The 23,543-nt window shown below is 33.9% G+C and overlaps 2 protein-coding genes and 1 non-coding gene across 3 annotated transcripts; all 3 read right to left on the bottom strand.

Moving 5' to 3' along the window:
• Positions 1–361: 361 nt before the first annotated feature.
• LOC146162748 (DNA ligase 4-like) lies at positions 362–16,899 on the bottom strand. Its single transcript, XM_083385288.1, has 20 exons — positions 16,704–16,899; positions 16,052–16,200; positions 15,387–15,498; positions 14,815–14,948; positions 14,353–14,523; positions 13,905–14,009; positions 13,245–13,377; positions 12,449–12,584; positions 11,808–12,003; positions 10,537–10,702; positions 9,847–10,001; positions 8,488–8,610; positions 6,438–6,585; positions 5,706–5,810; positions 5,139–5,230; positions 3,859–3,998; positions 3,387–3,522; positions 2,952–3,085; positions 1,250–1,387; positions 362–809 (listed from the first exon to the last, which is right to left on the bottom strand). Exons 1-20 carry the CDS (start codon positions 16,804–16,806, stop codon positions 545–547), a joined length of 2,841 nt encoding a protein of 946 aa, XP_083241414.1. The 5' UTR covers positions 16,807–16,899; the 3' UTR covers positions 362–544.
• Trnat-ggu (transfer RNA threonine (anticodon GGU)) lies at positions 1,841–1,914 on the bottom strand. The gene has a single exon. It is a non-coding gene; the product is annotated as a tRNA-Thr (tRNA).
• A 721-nt stretch (positions 16,900–17,620) lies between the features above and the next one.
• On the bottom strand, positions 17,621–23,253 carry LOC146162747 (26S proteasome regulatory subunit 10B). The gene is made up of 9 exons (XM_083383386.1): positions 23,114–23,253; positions 22,918–23,037; positions 22,604–22,724; positions 21,198–21,312; positions 20,584–20,733; positions 19,614–19,838; positions 19,100–19,204; positions 18,255–18,384; positions 17,621–17,856 (listed from the first exon to the last, which is right to left on the bottom strand). Exons 1-9 carry the CDS (start codon positions 23,193–23,195, stop codon positions 17,738–17,740), a joined length of 1,167 nt encoding a protein of 388 aa, XP_083239512.1. The 5' UTR covers positions 23,196–23,253; the 3' UTR covers positions 17,621–17,737.
• Between the last annotated feature and the right edge of the window lie 290 nt (positions 23,254–23,543).

Genomic DNA, 23,543 nt, shown 5'->3' with positions numbered 1-23,543 from the left:
AGACGACCCATGCGTTGGGAACCACTAATTTAGAGGAGGACTATTTACGCAAAACCGAGTATAGCATGTCAGACCTGCTAACCTAGCCGGTTTTAACAACAAAATATTACATAAGATCCGCGAAAATCAAATTCGAATTAATCTACAACAAGCTTTGCAGCAGAATACCTGGAGGCTGCAGATTAAACGTACAATGAATATCAAAGCCCATACAGAAGTAGGTTGCATGTTGTAAGTTTCAAATAAAACTTAAGATAATGGCTGAAGCTTTCAATTAGACGTAAAATGAATAGCAACCTCACGGCTTGTGAACGTTTGAAATATTTTTTTACTAAGTTTAAACATCTAAATATTAACAATCAAATAGACATTAAACCCGAACCGCAAAACCGAAACAAGACTTTCTTGCAGATCAGCAGTTGAAACACCATTCCTACACCTTTGGCTAAACCGACAATCACAGTGAAAATAAATTAATGTAAAATTACATTAAAATTCAAAGTCACAGTGTCTTAATCATTTCCCGGCTTAAAAAACAAGGTTCTCAGACTTGATACGAAACTTCTGGGAGCAAATTTTTCTCTCTCGCGCAATCCTGTACCCAGGCGCTCCGGATCAAGCGGTACCGCCTCTGACCTTGGTGTGACCTCTCGACGACGCGCCGGCGCGTGACCTCATCGACCAGATCGTCGTCGATGATCACGTGGCTGATGACGTCGGCCTCGATTGCGTCACACAATATTCCACAGTAGAAGGAAACCTTAAACAAATTAAAAATCAAAATGGCGACACGAAAAGTTGATTTATGTCTATATGACAAAAAAATCAATTTCGTTAGCAAAACTTGTACAATTTCTAATTTGTTTTAGTTTTAAATTTTTAATGACACAACACTTTGTTTAATTTATTTTTAACAACCACGCAACTTTATCGGGTGAAGTACAATTTTGATTAGTACATACGAATGAAGGGATTTAAAAGTAAAATTTGTTTTTGCATATTCTCCCTACTTTATTCTAGCTTAAAATCCTACAATCTTTAATTTCCAACTTTCTAGTATTTTTGCTGCGCACAGCACACGCTGGCGTTCCTGTATGCCACATATCAGCAAAAAACGAGAGTTATTTGATGACCCCGTGTCATGAATAACACGGCTTTTATATAGTCTTAAACATTGTGTTATTTTAAGTTAAAACAATGAAACAATTGATGTTGGTAATTAAAAATAAAGACCCTGTACAATCATCACAAAAGACAGTATGTTACCAGACTTCTGAGTTCGGTTAGTCTTGCTTGAACCATTTCTGATGTTTTACAACAGGGAATGTGAAAGTGAAGGCCTTGGAATAAAGTTGAAGGACGGCAATCAAGACCGAAGGAAGACAGCCTGGAAAACGACAAGTCAAACGTTTTGTTTCAGTCATAGATGGACTTGGATTATTTTTTAAAGGGTTTAATATAATGGCGGCAAACAACCAACGTGCATGATAAACAACAGTATTGTCTTTGCGTTCTGCAAAAATCCGATTTCAGCAACTGGTAATAGCGGGAGATAATTCAGTATATTAAGAGAAATTGAAAGGACGAATTCAAACATACTTTAACAATTTGTAAGAAAGTGACAAAATTATTTTCAAAATGGCGTTTCCAGAAATTTTTAATACTTCTGGGGTATCACGCAAAGCTGTTTCAAATATCACTAATCACCATTTTTTCACGGCTGTTGCAACTAAACATTTCACTCAAACATATCGGATGCGTTCGGAAAAGGCTTAGCGAAATCAGTCAGCCTGATCAGGACTGTAGTGCAAGCAAGGTCAGGCTATAGAAAAACAACTATAGCCTGCGGTGAGGTTCGAACTCACGACCTCGGCCATACCGGGACCGTCGCCCTACCAACTGAGCTACACAAGCTCAGAGAGGAGCGAGTCGAGAAACAACCATAGCACCATTATCTGCTGCACCCATTTGTAAAACTAGTCTAAGGTAAGGTTCGAACTCACGTCCTCGGTCAAAGCGGGACCGTCTCCCTACCAACTGATCTACACAAGCTCAGAGAGGAGAGAGTCGAGAAACACCCATAGCACCATTATCTCCTGCACCCATTTGTAAAACTAGTCTGTGGTGAGGTTCGAACTCACGACCTCGGCCATACCAGGACCGTCGCTCTACAAACTAATCTACACAGACTAAGAGAGGAGCGAGTCGAGAAACACCCATAGCACCATTGTCTGCTGCACCCATTTGTAAAACTAGTCTGTGGTGAGGTTCGAACTCACGACCTCGGTCAAACCGGTACCGTCTCCCTACAAACTAATCTACACAGACTAAGAGAGGAGAGAGAGTCTAGAAACAACCATAGCACCATTATCTGCTGCACCCATTTGTAAAACTAGTCTGTGGTGAGGTTCGAACTGACGACTTCGGTCAAACCGGGACCGTCTCTCTACCAACTAAGCTATTCAGTTTGAGCTGGTCGAGAAATTACACAATAGCATCATTACTAACTAGAAGTGAGTTTCACGGCTCATTTGTCAATTTGGAATAGATTAATACTACCTAACCCAGAGGTGTCCAACAAGCGGCACGCGACCTAATAAAAAATGGCACGCAAGCCCCCCAAAAAACACTAAAATTGTTATTTAGCCAATTGTCAAAAAAAACATACAATTTGTTATTCAGTCAATTGCCAAAAAAGACTAAATTTGTTATACAGCAGTTAGCTCACCGACGGACACTTAGAATAGTTAGCTCACCGACGGACACTTAGATGCAGTAATGCGCATTTCTACTACACGGTGTTTCAAGTTTAAATAAACGTTTTTGATTTTGGTGAAAAAGCGATTTTATGACTAAATGAATTGGTTTGGTTACGTACTTTGGCACGGGAAGAAGTTATAAGATAAAAATTGGCACGCCGGCATGTTTGAGTTGGACACCCCTGACCTAACCTTTCGCACGAAGCGTTGACGAATGCTTGTCTTGCCGAGGTGAAGTTTTGGTCTTGGCTTGGGGGAAGCACCGAAGAAAGTTGGTCGGAGCTGATACGCGAGAAAATGTCCTTCAGTGAATCTTCGCTTAGTTCCTGATGAAAGCACAAGGGTGCGTTGGTTCGAAAATATAAAAAAGTAACAGCGAAAGTACTTAGAAGAGATAATTATATTTAAAAAATTACATAATAAAGTTTCTTAAAAGTCAGAGAGAAAAATAAATGGGGGAACTTAGATTACACAGTTATTTTGGAATTAAGCTGAAACACTTTAGAAAAGTAAGGATCTCCCGCGGACAATAAAATGTAAAAAAGAAAGATTCTTGTCTTCGTATCCAAAGAAATATGCAGTGACGAAAGAGCAAAATAACTTTTAAAGCAAAAAACCAAGTCTTACTTGCGTAAAATCGTCGCCAAACTTGTCGAAAATGTCGTTGAGCTTTTGTCGCGTTCGGGTAGTTGTGAAAACAAGGTCGGTCGGTTTCCATGGCAACAAGGCACCGGCGTCGAAACATCGCAAAAGCCAATCGACTCTGATCACAAAAATATAAAAGCAAGTGACATTTTACAAGTTTTTTTTCTATTTTTTTTTGTGGTAACTTTGCGCATTTTAACGTAAGTGATTATGACTAGTAAGAATATATCAAAGCCCATGCAGAAGTATTTTGTGAAGATTCGAATAAATCTTAGATAACCGCTGGAGGTTGTAGTTAGGCGTAGAATAAATATCAAAGCCTATAAAGAAGTAGGGAACATTTTGTAAACATAACTGTTGAAAAGAATAAAGAGTTATTCGAAACGTTCAAAATGATACCTTCCTCTGTATGGGCTTTGATATTCTTATTACGCAGAGATATTATGTTTCTCACAGAACGACGTCGTATTTTTGCGACTTTATGATATTCCGAACTTTAAGACCCCTGGGATCTTTCGTCACAGCACAGAACAAGTCATCAGTCGGGTTCTGGACAACTTTGCCGCCGTTTTCGAGTACACGCTTTTCTAAATCCTAAAAAATAAAGCAAACATTATAAAGCACAGATATTTGTCTACTTTTGGCGTTTTTTTAGCTCTGTGTAAGAAACAGTAAAAATGCCATGAAAAGTGTGTTTATATTGTTTTCGTGTTTAGTTGCAGTCTATGTCTATTTGTGCAAAAGTACAAACAAGTTAAGATAACGAAATAAGCTATTGTTGCCAGGCATAATATTTAACGGAGTGTTGCTCTTCCAGCAGAATATATAATAGATCGACGTTTCGACGTGCTATACAGAACGTCTTCATCCGGATACTGACGTATCATGTAAAACAGATTCCTTATAAATCAACAAGTTTACATGTAACGTCAGTATCCTGATGAAGACGTTCTGTATAGCACGTCGAAACGTCGATCTATTATATATTCTGCTGGAAGAGCAACACTCCGTTATAAGTTAAGATAACGTTACATACCTCATATTTTTAATGTTACCAGTCGCAACATTTAATGCGAAAATTTTCAAGTCAACAATGTTTAGACAATTTATTAAAAACATGAGAAAAATAGTCATCAATTCTCAGAATGAAAACAAACATACATTTCTAGTTATAAGAAAGGCGTCGTTGTTTTTTGTAAAAAGCAGACAAGTTGTAGAATGCCAAATAACCCAGGTAACCGTTACTTCACATTTTATGGTCTGCAATACATTCCTTATAAGCAAACAGTGGTTTTTTCAAGTGTTTTGCGGGACCGATATGGAAATTTTGAAAACCTCCTCCAATGTTCTCCAAAATGTGACCTACGTATAGTGCTTTGTAACTACGACAGTCAATTTTATTTTTATATGCTTAGATGAAATAGCTGCTGTCGTTTGAAATTTCTCAGCGTCCAGGAAAGCCAAACCTTAAAAAACACTGCATCCAAAAAACATGGCTAACACAGTATACTATTTTGGAGCCTTACCGGATGGAAGTTGTAGTAACAATATCAAAGCCCATACAGAAGTTGGTAGCATTTTGGAAACGTTTCGAATAATTCTTAAGATAACAGCTGGAGGTTGTAGTTAGACGTAGAATTAATATTAAGTCCATAATCCATACACAAGTATACAGCGATATAAACTCGAAATGTCTCTTTATTCATTTTCTACATAGTGGATTGCGGAACCAACCTGCTTTGTATATTCTTTGTAGCCGCTCATTATGCAGAAAACTTTCTTTTCAAATGCTGACGATTTCTTTTTCACTTCAGAAGCTTCGACACCTTTGTAAATACAACTTGAAACTAAGAAAGTTATAATTTACCTTCAGCTTTGGCTTGCTGTATAAACTACTAGTGTAATGTTTAATTTTAAACCTAAAAATAATAATGAAAACGACCATAACATGATCACTTTCTTATAATTGTAATACAGACTCTAGTTTGGCATCCTACATGGACTAATATGTAAGAGTTTGTTATAAAAGAGGTTTGTTTTATCACAAAAAACGGCAAAAGATTCAGATCCATTAAATAACAAAGGGAAACATGAATTTACCACTTTCTAACTTTTCTATCTTCCATAAGGCGTCTAAAAAACAGCCTTTCTGTGCTAATCACCTTAATTATCGTAAATATAGGTCAGAAATTAACAGTTTTTGCCTAAACGATGTTCGGCTTTTTAATAATTAAATTTCAGTTTTAAAGAAAAAAATCACCCCGTTCAAAAATGAAAAATCAAAGAAGCATAATCTAGTACCTTGAAACTTTGCGTGAATGGCAGGAGGGATCACAGGGGCGGTTTTACGTCGTTTAGGAGCCGGGGACTCGGTTGGTAGTTTAGCGTGGCTAGAAGCTAGCTTTCCTGTAATAAGAAAAACAAATAAAAAAACAAATGGAAACACTTATTGATAATTCTGATAAATAAACACAATCAGTTAAACAACGAACAAATCAGAAATCTAAATTCTGTTTGGGTTTTGTCTTGTTGTGAGTATTTCTATTCCTCAGTTTTTTAATTTTTGTTATTTTTTTTTGTTGCTTAAACTTTTTTGAAGGGGTGTTTATATTTTTTTTCTTAATTTTTTTTATCTTTTTTGTTCTTTAAATAGGCAATAGTTACTGCACAAAAACAATCTCTTTTTAATTACGATTTTTTTTAAGTTATAACGAATTCAGCTGTGCTTAAAAAACAAATTCCACTTTAAAGTTTAAAGCATGCAGTATTGTTTTTCTAGATCACATACTGTAGTAATATTGATCAATCCGGCACATGAACCAATTTATTTATTTTTTTACTTAAATCCATTTAATAAAAGGATAAATGTACCTTAACGGAGAAAAAAACTTTTTTGTCTAGTGCTTAAACTACAACTCATTAAAATTTTAAGATGTGCTAAATTAGAAGGAATCTTAAAACTGCAAATTAAAACTAATATATTAATATATTCTATCGCATAATGCAAAAACACTACTAATTACAACCAATTACCATCTGCTGTTTCGCGCAGCTCTTTCAGTTGTTCGTAATCCAGAGCGTCAGGGTAGGACTTGTCTTCTCTCACAGCAACTATTCGAGGAAAGCGAAGTGTGCAGTTGGTTGCGTAAGAAGCTGAAGGAATGATCTCGCTCGCTCGCACCTAACAATGAAGAAGATGGAAGATAAAACATGACACCAATACCAGTGGTCGGCAAACTGTGGGGCGCGGCCCAAAAGTGGGCCTTCGAGAAATTTTAATGGGCCGTGAGATACTATTTATGATTTCACTTTTATATGTAGTTGTGGGCCGCGTGATAGCCCTAAAACAGTGCTCCGCAACCGGTGTACCGCGAGACCATGCCAGGGGTGCCGCGATGTTCCCGGAGGTGTGTTACTTGCGTTTTTTAAAACAGTTGAATTAACACGAAAAATGTGTATAACGCAAAAAATGTGCCCATTAAGGCTGGTCTTTTGACCTTATGCGATAAACCATGACATTTTGTGAACTTTAATATTTAAAACTTTTTTAAAACCTATGTTACCTTCTATCACCGGAAATCAAATATCAAAATTTTAACTGACCCAACTAACAGGAATATAAACAATAAACAAACAACAAATGTTTTTAAAGTTTACACCAAAGTAAAAAGGGAGATTAATCATACGCTCGAAACCCATAAAAGATTACGGAAAATATATTATTGGCATAAAGTGAAGCAAAGCATCTTGATCAGGTTCCTTTTTTCGAATGCTATTAAAAGCTCTCTGTTTCTTAGGTATTGCAAAGGGGTACATTTTTCAGGACTTAGACCGGCTTCAGATATTTTAAGAAGTCTGCAAAACCACAAAATCGGAAGATAAAGGAATGTAATACGTAAAAGTTTCGGCGCCTACGGCGGGTTTATCATCAATTGCTATTTTTTATATAAACTAAAAATAAGATATTTGCTGATGATGTCTATTGTCGATGGACATACATTGTGTAGGTGTGCCGCCAAATTGTTTGAGCTCTGTTGGTGTGCCGCAAGTGAAAAAAGGTTGCGGAGCACTGGCCTAAAGTACATTAATTGTACTATATTTTAAAATTAAGTATCTGGGTTTTTATTTAGGCTCGTTTTTACATCATAGGGCCACCAGGCGATAAACTATCAAATTGTACTTTTAGACCAGTTTCACAGTGTAAATACATTTTATTTGTTTACACCAACGTTTTTCAGTTTCAATTAGATATATTCAGCATTCAGTCCATAAGCACTGCTTACTTCGGCATGTTGCGCCGTGTAACGTATGAACGCTACAAAGTCAAATGTCTGTTAAGCCACACTATAAATGACGTTATTTTGTGACATATTTAAATGCGATACTTGACATTTTCATCCGACAGCGATAACCGATATTTGACAGAACGTTTTGCCATCAAATCCGATATGAAATGACGCCATTAATATGTTTAATCGTCCAAAGGTAATGTTTTCCAGGTTAATGTGACAATTTTTTTATTGTTATAAGGTTAGTTACCTCTAGTCTAGACTCTAGATGTTAACCTAAAATTATTTGATAAATTTGTGTGTAAAGATAAAAATCGCTGGGGGTGGATCGCAAATTCAGACTGTAATCCTATGTTACTTTGATATCAGATTGACGCCGAAAAAAAAAAGATAGAAGAAAAATAAGAGACCAAAATATGTCAATGGTGTTTATCATGACTGTAAGAGTTGGAACAAAGTCTTTTCTCGGTGGCAAGTGCTCAGAAGAAAAGGGCAAAGCTAGGGACAAGTCTTGAAAACAAGTGTTTTTGCGTGCAATGTGTTGTGCTCATAAAATAGATCTAGGCTTTTAAACAAAAATGGATTATGCACTCAGTATGCAGTCTCTTTGCATTCAACCTTTTTTGGACACCTTTAAACCGAGCTCCTTCAGTTTTTTATTTGAAAGAGTCTGGTTTTTATTTTTTCGAAATTTCACTCCACATTTCACCTATATCACAAGCTACTTTACCTCATTAATCCGACTTTACCTTAGAACTAATCTATTTTTGCTGGCTTGTATCGGTGGTACTGACCTGTACAACTAGCGAGTGTTGTGGGTGGATCACAACCTCAGGCTTCTCTTTGCTTACTTCAAGCCAGGAAGGTACGCGACGTTTCTCGAACACTTTAAGGTTCGGCTTCAGCTTCTCGATTATCTGCAAAGAAAGTTCCGATTTAGATGGAAATTGAATTGAATTTATTAGTGTATTTCCGTATGCGCTGGTAGTTTTCCGTATGCGCTGGTAGAAATTTTTATTAATGGAAATGTCCGCCACCCGATATTTTAGACAAAAACTGTCGGAATCCGTCTCTTAATAACTTGTTTTTTATAATTTATGAGAAGTACGACAACAGTCGATCACAGGCATGCCAGACCTTCAATTATCATGCATTATTACGTCACAAACGATGTAGTTATATAACGTTTGCTATACAATCATGTAGTTTTACTACTTTTAGACAGTTTTTGCTTTTTGACTGTTTTTTTAGTATTGCGTCAACACTAAGTCAGTTGCTGCTCGAAACGGTTTGCTAGCATTGTTTTTGTGTTCGTTACAGCAGTTAATACAATAATAAAAGCTAAACAAAAAATTCTAACTTTTTGGCCCCCCCCCCAAATTTTCTGCTGGCTACGCCACTGAATCTGATCCGAAGCTCAAACAAGCAAAATAAAACTGAAACGTTAAGGAGTGTTTTATAGATTTTGAAGTCACATTTTGTGTTAACGTTAAGAAGTTTATTTATCTTCAGTCGTAAAAAACAATTTTTGATAAATTTACCTGTAAGCTAAAATCAATACGTTGGATGTCAAACCATAGCTGGATTTTTTACATTATTTTTGTATCGGATATTGTCACTTGACAGCAGGTATCGGCGCCAATAGTATCAGACATCCCTATGCAATGCGAAGTGTAAATATATTTATGTTGGCGTTTCGATATACCAGTTGGTCGTCAGTTAAATACAGAAAGGTTGTGTTGCTTGCCGGCTTCTGGCTGGCTTGCTAAACACCAGCCAACAAACACTGTGTGGATTTGTAATCAGACTCAGACATTCCCATTGTAGAAGTTGGTGGTTGATTGAGGTAAAAGAACATTTAATTAAGACTCATTAATCAAAAACCACTCTCTACAAAGGATACAGATAGTATATATATTTTTTCTATTTTTCAACCATATTCCTGTGTAAAATTTTTTTCAAAATAAAACCAATACTTTTAAATGTTTTATTGTTGTATGCACTTTAAGTCAAGACTGTCAAGTCATTCAAAAGCAATGACTTAAGTGCACTTAAGTCAGGTCATTGAATTACAAAATCCAACATTTTTGAACTTTTTGCATAGCAGTCTTAATTTTAACTTTTTTGTCCAGACTTAGCAATAACCGCCTCACCTGGGCCAACTCCTTGTCCGTGTACCCCGATCCGACCCTGCAGAGGGACTTGAAGACTTCGGGGGGTTTTGAGGGGTTCCCGGGGTCCCTGACCCCAACAGCTAGGTGGAACATTGAGAGGAAGTTGGCCCGGCGACCCTTGCCAAAACTACCCCCTGAAAAACAAAAAAACTACCCCCTGAAAAACAAGCGGAACAGCTGAAATTTGCTTTTCTTTGGTTTTGTATGTTTTTGACCGACGAAAGATTATTATCATTATATAAAATGTGATTTTACTAAGAATAATCCAGTTTAACCGCTAAAATATGTGTTTAATCGACTTGTTTTGGATTAGTTCTTTTCATGTCATGATTAGGTTTATTTTTAGTCTATTTTTTATGAAAATTAATTCGTTTTTTTAATTACGTCTATTTTTTGATGAAAAATCGGCTAGACGTGAAAAGTGCTTGTAATTAACCAAATGCAAACTATTTCTTTTTAATATAGACAAGTGTTTAAATCGTGATTCCGATAGCTTATAAAATTAGAATACACAAGTTTTTCCAAGCAATTTTGGAAAAATTAACGACAAAAGACATTAGTTGGTCGAATTTAATAAAACTGAAACGAACGACAAGATTGGACAAAGTTTGAAAGCAGTTATCTGAACGTTAACCACGAGGAAAACTTTTTTCAAGATAGTTAATTTACCTATGATTACGAGGTCAAGGTCATCCACCACACCCCCCACGTACTCGGGTTTGACCTTGAACCATCCACTGTCCTTGCGTTTGTTGGGAGAGTAGACAGAGGTCATATCTTTGATGACGATTCCCTCTTCACGACGGTCGATCGCTTCGTTAAGGAATTGGAGAACCTTGCGAAGATATGCATTTGGAAGGGGATTAAAATGGAGAATAAGGTGGATATTTTACATTAAGGAAATGGATATTCGATACCTGACATTTGATTGCGATACTGATGCGCGATAATTTGGACAAAAAGCGTTGCGATCCTATCTGATACTAATGATATCATAATTATGGCCAAAATAGCCAAATTTAAACGTTTAAGGTATTTTTTCTGGGTAATTAGGCCAGAATTTGCTTCCGCATTAAGCAGTTTTGAAACCTCTAGTTTTAACTTACTATTTCTAATAAATTTAACACTAGTACCGGTACTCGTCCATCTATGGTGACATCTATGCCGATCCAAAACCTAATTATTGAGTGTAAAATTTATTAAAAATGGTATACTACTTAGCTTCCGTTATCGGCTCCGATCCGATATTATCCGATGTTTCTAATTACATTAATAAAGTAGTTTTTGGATCGTGTTCAACAATGAGTAGAGTTTTATGACATTTTTAAGCACATATCCACTCTTCTAGAAAGTTTCTTAGACTAAAGAAGTCTCTATATGGAAGGTAATTTTCCAAATCGACAGGCAAATTCTTGGATTGCAAATAATGTCTGAAAATCCTAAGTGAATTCGGTATTGGATCGGCACCGACACCAGCCTAGTATCGGATGAGTGCTCTTACCATTGCTTGGCATGGCATATAGAGGTTTTAGTTAAACGTGTTGATAATATCAAAGCCCATACAGAAAAAGGTAACATTTCACACTTTGGAATATATCTATTCATTGCCAACATCAATGTCTATTCATTTTTCATTGCCAACATCAATGTCTATTGCTTTGATGTTCGTACTGCAATACTTACAGTTATTAAAAAAATAAAAGTAATTAAGGTTCAGTGTTGTCAGCAGTGGAAATATCAAAGCAAGTTTCTCGTCATATCAAACTACTATTTACATTAAAATCGCTATTTATGGAAGATATGGACTCTAAAATGTCCATCTCAATAGGACAAAACTCACAGTTACTTAAAATTGAAAGTATTAATTTGTCATTTTTTTGTCAGCAGTAAAATATCAAAAGCAAGTTTCTCGTCGTATCAAACTACTATTTACTACCCACTTGTTGGTTGGTAGACGCCTGTCTCTTTTCAGCGATTAAAATCCTCCCTTCCACCAGAGTAATAATGCTCTCCAGCATCTGAAACCTCTCACTTTGTGTCTTCGAGGTCGTGTGTTCCCCGTTAAGTGAAAGAAGGTCGTAAGCGACGAAACAAGGCTGGAAGTCAGAATCCTCAGTCACATGCTTGATGTCGAATCTAAAATGGATTTTTCTTAGCTGCTATAAAGCTTTTCGAACATGAAAAAATCGGCCACTTGTCAACTAAACATAACTACATAATTATTCTGGAAATTGCCCTAAATGTACTGCATATTAAAATACACTGGGAAATAAGGCCTTAAATTTTATCAGAAAAAGGTTACACTTTGTCCAATAAACCAAAAAAAAGGTTTAATTCTACATGATTACGATCATACAAACGTTTACCACCATTATATATTGTTACTTTCAGAAACTAATTGTTTAACAAAAGTTACACTATTTGCACTTCTATTTTTACGTTAACAAGCTATGGAAGAAAATTGGTTACATAACACACGTGCAAGTAAAATATATTGTGCACTTATTCATATTTTTTATGCTGAAAAAGTTATATTCAATTCTTATCACTCCCCCATAAACTTTTACATGAAAACACTCACTTTCCCCCCTTTTGCATGAAAATGTTTAGAGTTGGATCAAATGCCATCATCTCTCCATCCAAGATGCAGGTTTTTACGTTGTCGGCAAAACTTTTGTGAATGTGTTTCGACAATGTTCCCTGGTAACATGTTTCACCTATATACAAAGTAAAACAATGTTTAGAAATTATTGGACTTTACATTAAAATGAATTTTATAGATAGATGTATTTCCTAGAAACATAAAAAAGCAAACAAAAACGTGTGTGTACAAACTTTACTATTAATATTAGCTTGCAAGTTTTATTATTAATATTAGCTTGCAAGTTTAATCATTAATATTAGCTTGCAAGTTTTATTATTAATATTAGCTTGCAAGTTTTATTATTAATATTAGCTTGCAAGTTTTATTATTAATTTTAGCTTGCAAGTTTTATTATTAATATTAGCTTGCAAGTTTTATTATTAATATTAGCTTGCAAGTTTTATTATTAATATTAGCTTGCAAGTTTTATTATTAATATTAGCTTGCAAGTTTTATTATTAATATTAGCTTGCAAGTTTTATTATTAATATTAGCTTGCAAAAACGTGTCCACAAAAATACATGTTATACATTTCTTTGTAAATGTACAGGTCACATAGATTACCTAACAATGTATTGCTCACCTATTAGTACACCGAAAGCCATCGCAGACTCACCGAATCTGTCGATCTATGATGTAAGCAGGGCAGGCTAGAAGAACAACTGGCCTGCAGTGTGGTTCGAACTCACGACCTCCGGTCAAGCCGGGACTGTCGCTCTACCATATAACTCACCAAACACAGTGGAATATTCATTTCCGTTCCTGGAGAAGTATTTGTATTGTTCCACATCCTTGTGGATCTGACTTCTTTCACCGTCGTATTTAATCTCAACTTGAAACTTCTGGCCGTTGAAGTGCTTCTCAACCTAGAGAACCTTTTAATTATTGGTAATAATAAGTACTACAAAGTCAGTGTTGGTCTTGTGTTTTTATTTTAAAAGAGACCTTTATCTAATAAAAGGTAATTTAAAATCTCAGTCAATAACGTTAATTTTTACGGTTTGGCTTTTGTGACAGCCTGGAGATTTTTAGAGGACGCTGCTATTTCATCTGAGTATGCTAAAAATAATTTTAAAAGACTGCTTGAGAAAATGAGAAGACCGTTTCAGTACTTCAAAACACTTATTTAACCACTTGTTTAATGTAGCAAAAAGTCGATGCTACTTACAGTAAATATTGGCAATGGACCAACTACTGCGACCATTTAAGATGAACGCACATTGAAATTTATCGGATATTTAAAACTGTTACCAATTTGATCAAATGGTAATTGTTTTTTTTAGCGTTTTGTGGTTATTTCTTGTAAATTGCATTGTAAGTAGCATATTTCTAAGATACAAAGGAGATTACGATATTAGGTATGCACGGAACTACCTAATAAACAACCAATTACCTCATTAATCTTAATAAGTGCTGCCAACATGGGCTTGAATGGATGAAAGAGAGTAATTTCTGTTTCTGCCAATCTCACAGATGGATCTGGTAATTTCTCACATATCTAAGATAATGTATAAAAAATTAAAAAAATTATTTTACTTTGAATTTAATAAACTACCTCTATGCATACAATTTTAATAATTTTAAATAAATTTCAATATTTGTATTTCAGGGGCAGTAAAATAAAATTAAAGCATTCCATTTTTTTTAACTTTTTTTTCTTTCTATCTTCTGAATTTTCCAAAATTAGTTTTACAGTGATTCTCTCAGGGTATATATATGCATTGATAAACTAAAGGAATTCCTTTAACCTACGCAGTTTGTTTCTTTAAAGACATTACTAAAATGTTTTAATAGAACCAATAATAAACAAGCCACAAATTTTATTTATTTCTATTATTTACTGTTTTTAGGTTAGTGGTGACGTTGTATAAACTTTCGGCGTCAGGATGAAATTCTTTCAGCAAAACTTTCTGTCCCAAATGCAACTTCATGTCTTTCAGCAAAATCCTGATGAGCCACTTTTGTTCAACTGCAGATGTCCTTTGAATAAGTTGAAGTAAGGTTTTCTTCACCTAACATATTAAAATTTACAATATGAAAAACAAGCCAAATTCTTGTACTTAGGCATAAAATATAAAGTCTATTTATGGCAATATTGAAAAATATATACTTTTTCCTAATTAAAATAGCTTTACTAATTGGAAAACATATTTTACAAACCCTAAAAATTTTACCACATTAACGAAACAAAAGTTATCATTTCACCGTTTTTGTTTATTGTAGTAAATATAACTATTGGAATTAAAAGAATACAACCCTTTAACATAGGTAACTAACAAAATATTTTTTATCTTAAATTTTACCAAATCTCTCTTTTTATTTGTGTTGTAACTTGCGATCTTGTCAAGAAACTCATTGATGTCAGCCACAGTTAGAATTCCTTTGTTTATTGATCGTTTTAACAAAACATGATGAAAAGCAACCTCGGCAAAATCACCTAAAAATTAAAATATCAGAAACTATTGTAAATAATGTTTATAATAAAAAAATCAATTGTTTAAATCAACTTCTTAACTTTAACATTTACCAATTACCTGCGTAAAAAATCTTTTTTTTGCTGACAAAGCAATTAGTTTATTACCTAAACCTAAACCTAAAAAAAGACGGAAAATGTTACAGGCTATTTATAGTGGCTTATGGTGGAGAGAATACGTTATATTTTTATATCTTGGATAAACTATATTTTAAAAGTTGTTTTGTGGAAGGATCAGGTGTTGATACTATGATACCTATCTATTCCATCTAGCAAATATTAGGTTTCTATGTCTGTACCAACCTAACTGTATTTTATGCGAGACAGAGTGAAAATATCTAGACAAGGTAGTAATTTTGCAATTTGGTCAAAAGTAACCATTTTTGTTGTCAAATTTTTTACCTGCTGATGTAGTGCTTTGCTTTACTTGTCGAAACTTCAGGAGTTTCTTGGCATCTTGACCATCATGAGATAATCCTAGGACCTCAATGTAAAGCTTTGCAAGCATTGTTTCCTACAAAAAAAAATATATATATATATATATAAAGAATTTAATCAAATTAATCAATAAACATTGTTTTAAGTTGTAACAAAAAAAAAAAAAAAAAAATATAAAAATATATATATATATACAAAGAAATAAATAATTAATCAATAAACTGCTATCAAACAAAAACACAACAATTTAAACGCAATACAATAACCTGCAACAAGAATAAAGTTTGACAGTTAATTTAAAGCAATGCAACTTATGCAATTTGAAACGAAAAGCAGTTAAAAAAATACAGGTACTAATGCTGCTCAACATCTTGGCAGCCAAAATACAAATGGGTTAAAAAATCTAATTAGATTTGCATTAATTGATCAAATGCAATAGCCAGAAGATCTGGTTTGATTAATTGAAGACATGTTTGTATTTACAAAGCTTTTTAAGATAAACATATTTTAGGGCTTGTAGCTAAAAAAGTTTGGTTCCTGTGTTGTAAGTAAGTTGCTTTATTTTTACATCATGGCCCTAAGCTATTAATATGTGACATGGGTCTTATTGATCACTTCTTAAAGAGTACCTTAACACCATAAGATGGCCTTTCTTTATCAAGCCGAGGTAGAATTAAACGGAATATTGAGAAAAAGCTTGACTTGGAATTTGTTTTGACTTGAATTTCCTTCCATCTTGAAATAAAAAGTTGGAATTCCTTTATACGAATTTGGTTATCTGTGAATAAAAATCAGCGCTTACTTTAATACAAGATAGAGATAATGAAAGTTACTGGCTATTTTCCCTGATCACTCTTGTGTGTATATACCCATTAGTGATTGCACATTGATTTGGGGGCTGTAATAATTCAAATTAAAGAAGTGGGTATTTCACTGAATCACCTTTTTACGCTTGACCCAATACATGATTTTTGATTGATTCAAGTTATGGTTAGAGTGAGTGGTGGTAGTAGACTTAATTTTTCTTTTAGCATAATTTCAATGATTTTTTTGAAAAATTATAGCCACAGTAGATAGGCTATTTGACTGAAATGAAACACTCTTTTAGACTTATACCCATTAGTGATTATATATCTGTTGATTTTAACTACTGTGTTATGCTCTAATTTCATGTTTATTTCCTAATCCATTTGTAATAATGCTTATTTGTTAATCAGCCTAATGCAAAGCGTCTATACAACACAGTAACTTTTTTAAAATAAGTGGAGTAGAAAAACTCACTTTTAGCTTTTTGCATCTTTTCAAAAAACATACAAAGTTGGTTGAAGGGAACTGTTTCGGGTCCATGGGTAGGTTTAAAACTACTAGAGTGTGGGACATCCATTGCACGTATGAAGTAAGGCTCGATGTATTCGTAAAATTAATGTAAATAACAGTAGTTTGAACGCGTAAGCTAATCCATTGGATTGCTCTTTTACAAAATAATAAACCATTTAAAAAAATGTTCAGATATGGGAAATTCCCTGAATGGTACATGACAGTTAAAAGTTTGAAGTTGAAAAAATATTCAACTTAGGATGTCGACAAAAAACAAATTAATGTTTTAAAATGTGTTAATCAGGCACCAATTATGTCTAGGTTTGTCCCACTAAATAGTGTGTGGGTTCTTAAACCAAAATAATAAACATATCTTGTAACTTAACCCCTAAAAAGATAAGCCTAAAAACTTTGGCAGTAAATATTTTAGCTTATTTGCCTTCTAAATAAAAACGTTTCACCAGTAACTTGACAGAGACGGCACTATAAAATGAATTTGGCAAAAATATATTACATTTTATTGAAATGGATCGACACTGAACTGAATACCTTGCCGATACTTCTCAATTAATCAAGTTGTAACTTCGTCACTGAATAGAAAGTGTGGATTGCAAGCATTAAATCTTTGTTAACTGCTGTAAAATAACTGGTCGACGTTTTAAAATTCTGTTTTTCAGTTGTTTAGCGTTCAATTTGTTTGCAAGAACTTGCCTTGCTGTAATTGACTTAACTTGTTATTTATTCAAAAAAACCTTAACTTAGACTTAAGTTGTCATTTCAAAATGACTTGTTTACAACACTGGTAACTGGTACAAGTTAAAATTCTATTCTACTAAATCAAACTACAAAACGCGGCGCCTCCATTTTTTATGATACTTTTATTTATTGAACTTGGTCGCATTCGCACACAAATGCAAATCACTGCTTAACCAGCAGCTTTTCAACAAGGTTTCTATCCAGCGGGTGACACCGTGAAAAAGTGTGGCGTCAAAATCGGTTTATAGTGGCTTGTAGTCGAACTTGGATTCCAGCTTTTTATTGTCGGCCACTTTTCTGACCGCCTTCATGAAATCTTCCTGAATGACGTATTCGCGTTCAGCACGAATCGCAAATAAACCTGAAAAAAGTGGGATTTTGATTGCTTTGTACTGATGTTATTAACCTCATGTTGATATTGATTCTAATTAAGGATGATTCATGTTAATAATAAGTTACTTGTTATTAAATATAGTATAATATTGAACTCTGTGCACTTTGGTGCAACAATTTACATCATTGGTGGCTTCACGAAAATAGGTTTAGACATTTTATCTGAATGTTGCATTATGACGTCACGCAATAACGAGCGCGTGACGTCATGAGGTAATATGTAATTGACCCAGTACAAAAGTAGAAGTAAATATATAGTTTTCTTATTTTAAACTGCACGAGAAACAATTAAAAGACAGATAAGAGAATTTTTTTAAGAAAAACAATTAGAAGCCGTTAAAATGCACCAAAGATCCAATTTCTCACCAGCTTCTGTGCAGACATTACGAAGATCAGCTCCATTAAATCCATCTGACAATTTAACCACAGCCTCATAATCAATCTCCCCGTGTTTGGTGATGGGAGCTGCATGGATCTTAAGGATGTCCAACCGCCCCTGTTAAAATTATTACACAATCAGCTTGTGGAAAGCAGTGGTTTAGTGAAAGACAATGGTAATGTTTTTAATCAAATTTACAGCTCTAAATCGTAACTTTAACTTTTCCCGATCTTTATGAACATTATTATCACTAACACAGTTTTCAACCATCATTTATATTTCAGAAAAAACTCAAGGGCAAAATCTATAAGCAGTCTTAAAAAATACATTTTAGTTAATAACTGCAGATCTAAAGATCAAACCTGAAAATACCTAAATGACAGACAGAACGATGTTTTTGAATATGGTTTTAAACTTCGGGGTGTTTATGCAAAATGTACTGCTGACCCCAAGTGAAATGACGTCACTTACTAATGTCAAATTTAAACACGCAAACGCAATGCTCGGTTGCTTTGGAGCTAAAAATAATAAATTATTTTCTAAAATCAATCACCTTCCAAGCTTAAATTGCTATATTTAATAACAAACCACCTAAACTGCTTTTAGCAAACAAGAGTAATCTAAGAATTTGGTAAAAGTTCAGCACCTATACCGATGTAGTATTGGTCCCGTACCATTACTACCGCTTGGCATCAGTTTTGGCCTCGATGCAATGTTATCAAATATCCCCAAATACTAAAAAAACCCACAAATTCTTACAATAGGTTGTACTTCAATTCACTTGATGACTTGTTTACCACACTGGTTTAAGGTAGGTCGGATCATATCTCACCTGTTCATTTGGCAAGTCGATTCTGATTTTACGATCAAGTCTTCCGGGTCGAAGCAAAGCTGGATCAAGTGTGTCGGGTCGATTTGTTGCCATGATCATTTTAACCTGAGCAAACATCATGTTCCAGTGAAAAATACTTTTAGTGATTGAAAGCAAAATGTTTGCAACAAAGAAATGAATGCATGCAATGACTTTTTTCTAACATGATAAATTTAAAATATCTGTTAAATAATAAAGACAGAAGCTATTTGATTAGAAGTAATCTGTATTTTGTTACATCAACAACGTTATGAGAAATGACACATCTGTTTGGAAAAAACACTTAAAAAATCCAAAAAATATTATAAAGTTGATATATTTAATACAATTATAAAAGAACACTCCTAGATATTTAAAACAATTTAAAAAAAGCTTAGCATGGCGAAAAATTAATTATCAGTAAACATTCTAGTATAAATTTTTTTTTTTTTTTTAGTTTGAAGTTTAACCTTCTTAAAAACAGACTATACTATACCTTGCCCAACGTGTCAAATCCATCCATTTGGTTCAACAGTTCCATTAGTGTTCTTTGGATTTCTCTGTCAGCGCTTGTACCTTCCGAGAACCTACGACCACCGATGGCGTCGATTTCGTCCATGAAAATAATGCAGGGCTGATGGTCTCGGGCATAGTTGAACATTTCCCTGATAAGACGCGCCGACTCTCCAATGTATTTGTCCACAATGGCTGATGATACAACCTACACAAAAACATAATTTCCTTAATAAACTAACGATGACACTGGGTAAAACAAATTTTGTTTGTATAGATCACTGTTTTCCAAGAGGTTGCTGTTTATTTTACTTTGGTCGCAGACTGCACCAGTTTTACTTTTAGGTTTATTAAGATTGTTATTGAGCAAGAATGATCCAATACTTAAGAAAATTGCAGAAGCATAAGAAGACATGCATCAATTTTTTTAAATTGGAACTTATGAGTGCTTATTTTGTGATGTGATTTCTTGCTATATATCACACTAATGACAAATAAAAAAGCTAGGCCAGCGGTTCTCAACTAGTGGGCCATAAGAACACTTAGGTGTGCCACAGACCAATTTAAAAAAGCTAGATTTGGTTTCATTTGTTTCAATATATTTATTTTTACAGGAATAATGGCTTGGGGAGGAATAAAAAAGGAATGTAAATTTATTGTTCAGCCGCAAGTGTCTCACCAATTGAAATATGTTCTGCTGTGATTTGTTCTAAACGTTTTTTTGTTTTTTTTTCTTTCATAAAACTATTGGGCCGCAGAATTTTTTTGCAACGTAAATGGGCCACGAAAGAAAGGAGGTTGAGAACCACTGAGCTAGGCTATGGCAAAAAAAACAGTTACCAAATGAAATACCTGAAGAAACATCAATTTATAATAACTGTGTAGAAGGAAAAATGGCAATATTACCAATAATTTTAGTCCTGTAAAAAGTAGGTAAACTTTAGGATAAAAACCTTTAGAAAGTTAGCGTCCAGTTGGCTGGAGACAGCTCTTGCAAGTAATGTCTTTCCAGTCCCAGGTGGCCCATACAACAAACATCCTTTAGGTGGGGTGATTCCAACACGAAGAAACAACTCGGGGTTTAACAAGGGAAGCTCTATCACCTAGAAACGAAATAAAGTATTTAAATAAAGGCGTTTGTAGTACTGTGTTCCAAACCTATCCCTACAACTTTTCGCTTTACATAGACTGTTTTTCTGAGTAATTATTGTAATTCCATCACTACTATTCTAGGTGCGAAAGACATAAGGTGAACTAAAGTTACAGGTGTTACTTCAATGCTTGCAAATGGTTTAAAAACCTAGACATGCGACCATTTTGTTTGTTTTACCACAAAGAAGGCTATAAATTGTTTTTTGTTAAAGCAGAAACATATTTAAAGTGTTTACATCATGAATATTTAAAAACATAGTTACTTTAAAAAAAATATTTTAATGCATTTAATAGCTGATGAAACTAAATCAAAGTTTTTCATTAATGGCACAAAAATACTAATTTCTATTTAGCACATTATATAGTAAAACCGATAGGGTCTGATGTAGTTGACATTCACAATCAAATTACCCACCTCTCTCAGTTCTCTGATCTGTTCGCCGAGCCCTCCGATGCTTGAGTACTTTACATCGCCGGGATCCTCGTGAGACATGTTGTACACTAGAGGGTCAACCTCGCGAGGGAGATGCCTGGAAATTCATTGAAATAATTGAAAACCTATACTTGTAAATCAGCTGTTGCATGTATTTTTCTAGTTATTTACAAACCCAGTTAGGATTTCAACCCAATAAAACAGCTATATCAGTTTGAAATGGATCACTGAAGACCGTGTAACATATTTTGTAAAAGATATTGTGTTTGTGTTGGATGTGTTAGATAATGTTCCCATGTTTATTCAAATTAAGAACATTTTTTATCTAAAAATCTGTAAGATACATGTGTTCACTTTTCAAAATCTCTTTCTGAAAATTAATTGAAAGAATTAAAGAGTTGATACACTTTAGCAAAAGGGGTGATCAATGTCAAGAAGGACATTGCAAAGTTGACAATAGTTTAAATCTGCTGTTGCAAGCAGGTATAGTATATATTGAAAATAAGTTATTGTGGTATCTCAGCGGTTCACAACCGGGGTGCTGCTTCTAACGCTCGAGGGTGCCAAAAGATAATTCAAATTATTCTTGGATCAGCTCACAGTAGATGTGTGTTGTTTTACTCAGTGTATTGTGACTTTAAATTAAACTATACTCAGCTAAAATGCTACCAACGTTGCCTAAAGGAAACCTTATGAAGGATGCCTTAGGCTTAAAAAAGTAGGAAACCACTGAATTATTTCAAGATACATTTTCAGTAGCTTAACAGTGCTGTAAATACTTAAGTCATTCTTTTTAACGACTTGGTTTTACCGTATTTTAAATAAACAATTTCACTTTAAACTTAAGTCAATTTAAATACAATAAAATGGGTAATACAACAACACCAAGCAAAATAAAATGATACAAAAAGGAGAAAAAAATGAACATTGGTTAGCACATTTTTATCTCCTTTTTTGTGTTGTTTTATTTTTGCAGGGTGTTACATTTCCTGAAGAAGGCATCCTGAATAGCTAGCTGAACTGCCTAATAAAATAATTATTTAACGAAAGAACTTGTTTTAAGTACTGACAATAGTTTAGTTTAACAAACTGAGGCATGCTAGAGTCAAAACAAATAATGATTAAACTGCAACAAAATTTAGACAATACAGATTCTAATGTCCAACGAGTTATAAGTCAAAAACTAAAAAAGAACACAAAATTTGGAAAAAAATTTTTTACAGAAATTTAACTAATCTTCAATTTACCAAAAATAATAGGTAGTTTTTAGGAAATTTATATGTACAAGAGTAGAAGTTATCTAAAAAATGTAATACAAAATATTTATTACTTAAATAAAGTATATTGTCAAATATAGATACAAATCAATTTGGGGAGATTATTTTCACCTCATTATGGTAAGAGTGGTCATGTCAAGAGCAACTCTCGTCCCAGATTTGAGCTTGCTTTTATCGACTTGCCGTCTGCATCCGACAACATATCTTGGTCCGTTGGTTGCTTTTACAATGACTGAAAAACCAATAAATTGCTCTTTTAAAAAAGTCAATACCCACAAAATATTTTAGAGAACAAAATAAATCGTGACTTATAAATATGTTGAAATAGTAATTTGTCTGTAAATAAGGGAAAATTAAATTATATTTTTACAAGCAAAATAGAAAATTATTTCACAGTTTATAACCAAGCAATCAAGTTTTCTTACATTTTTCCTCTGTCAGTTGTTTGAGGATTTCTCCGACAATTTGTCCAACACTTTGTAAAGCTTTTAGGTCATTTTCAGATTTGTCAAAATCCTTTGTCTTCTTTTTTAAATCTTCTCTCACTTGAAGTGTAAATAAATAAAATTTGTTTAAAGTGACAGAACACCAAAATCAACATAAATTGTTTTTAAAACTTACATCCTTTTAATCGGCCATCTATTTCTTTGTGTTCCAAGAGCTTTCTTCTGTAATCTGAAAGAGCCTTTTCTCTTGGGTCCATTTGCTCTGTGCACGTTTTTAACAAATAATTAACAAAACTGTTAGAACTCTAAAAAACAAATCTAACACTGTATTTGTAGAACAATATATAAATTCAAAGAACCAAGCCATAAAGTTCAAATAAATTCACAAACATCGTATAATTAACCATATAATGAAACGATAAGTGTAAAATATTATGTTTTTATTTTTTTTAAATAATACTTTTGAAAAAGTTAAAATCAACTTTCGTGAAAAACCAAGCAATCTAAGTAAGATGTCTATGAAGTGACCAAGCAAAATTTGTGACAGGATACCACAACAATAAATCATTCATGCATATTAAAGATCATAAAAATAATAATGGTTA

The sequence above is a fragment of the Ascidiella aspersa genome, chromosome 3, assembly GCF_963924565.1.
Source record: "Ascidiella aspersa chromosome 3, kaAscAspe10.2, whole genome shotgun sequence".
Classification (NCBI taxonomy): domain Eukaryota; kingdom Metazoa; phylum Chordata; class Ascidiacea; order Phlebobranchia; family Ascidiidae; genus Ascidiella; species Ascidiella aspersa.
This window is presented reverse-complemented; position numbering and strand designations above follow the sequence as displayed.

Bases quoted from the DNA above. Each gene is read 5' to 3' on its own strand.
- LOC146162748 (XM_083385288.1), bottom strand. From the start codon at position 16,806: ATGGATGTCCCACACTCTAGTAGTTTTAAACCTACCCATGGACCCGAA. The intron at 5,231-5,705 runs GTACTAGATTAT...GTATTTACAAAG, and splicing joins CATTCACGCAAAGTTTCAAG to GTGTCGAAGCTTCTGAAGTG. The intron at 1,388-2,951 runs GTTAGGTCAGGG...GTCGTTTTCCAG, and splicing joins GTCAACGCTTCGTGCGAAAG to GCTGTCTTCCTTCGGTCTTG.
- LOC146162747 (XM_083383386.1), bottom strand. From the start codon at position 23,195: ATGGACCCAAGAGAAAAGGCTCTTTCAGATTACAGAAGAAAGCTCTTG. The intron at 22,725-22,917 runs GTAAGAAAACTT...TTGGTTTTTCAG, and splicing joins ACAACTGACAGAGGAAAAAT to TCATTGTAAAAGCAACCAAC. The intron at 19,839-20,583 runs GTTTTTATCCTA...GTTTTTGTGTAG, and splicing joins TGGACGCTAACTTTCTAAAG to GTTGTATCATCAGCCATTGT.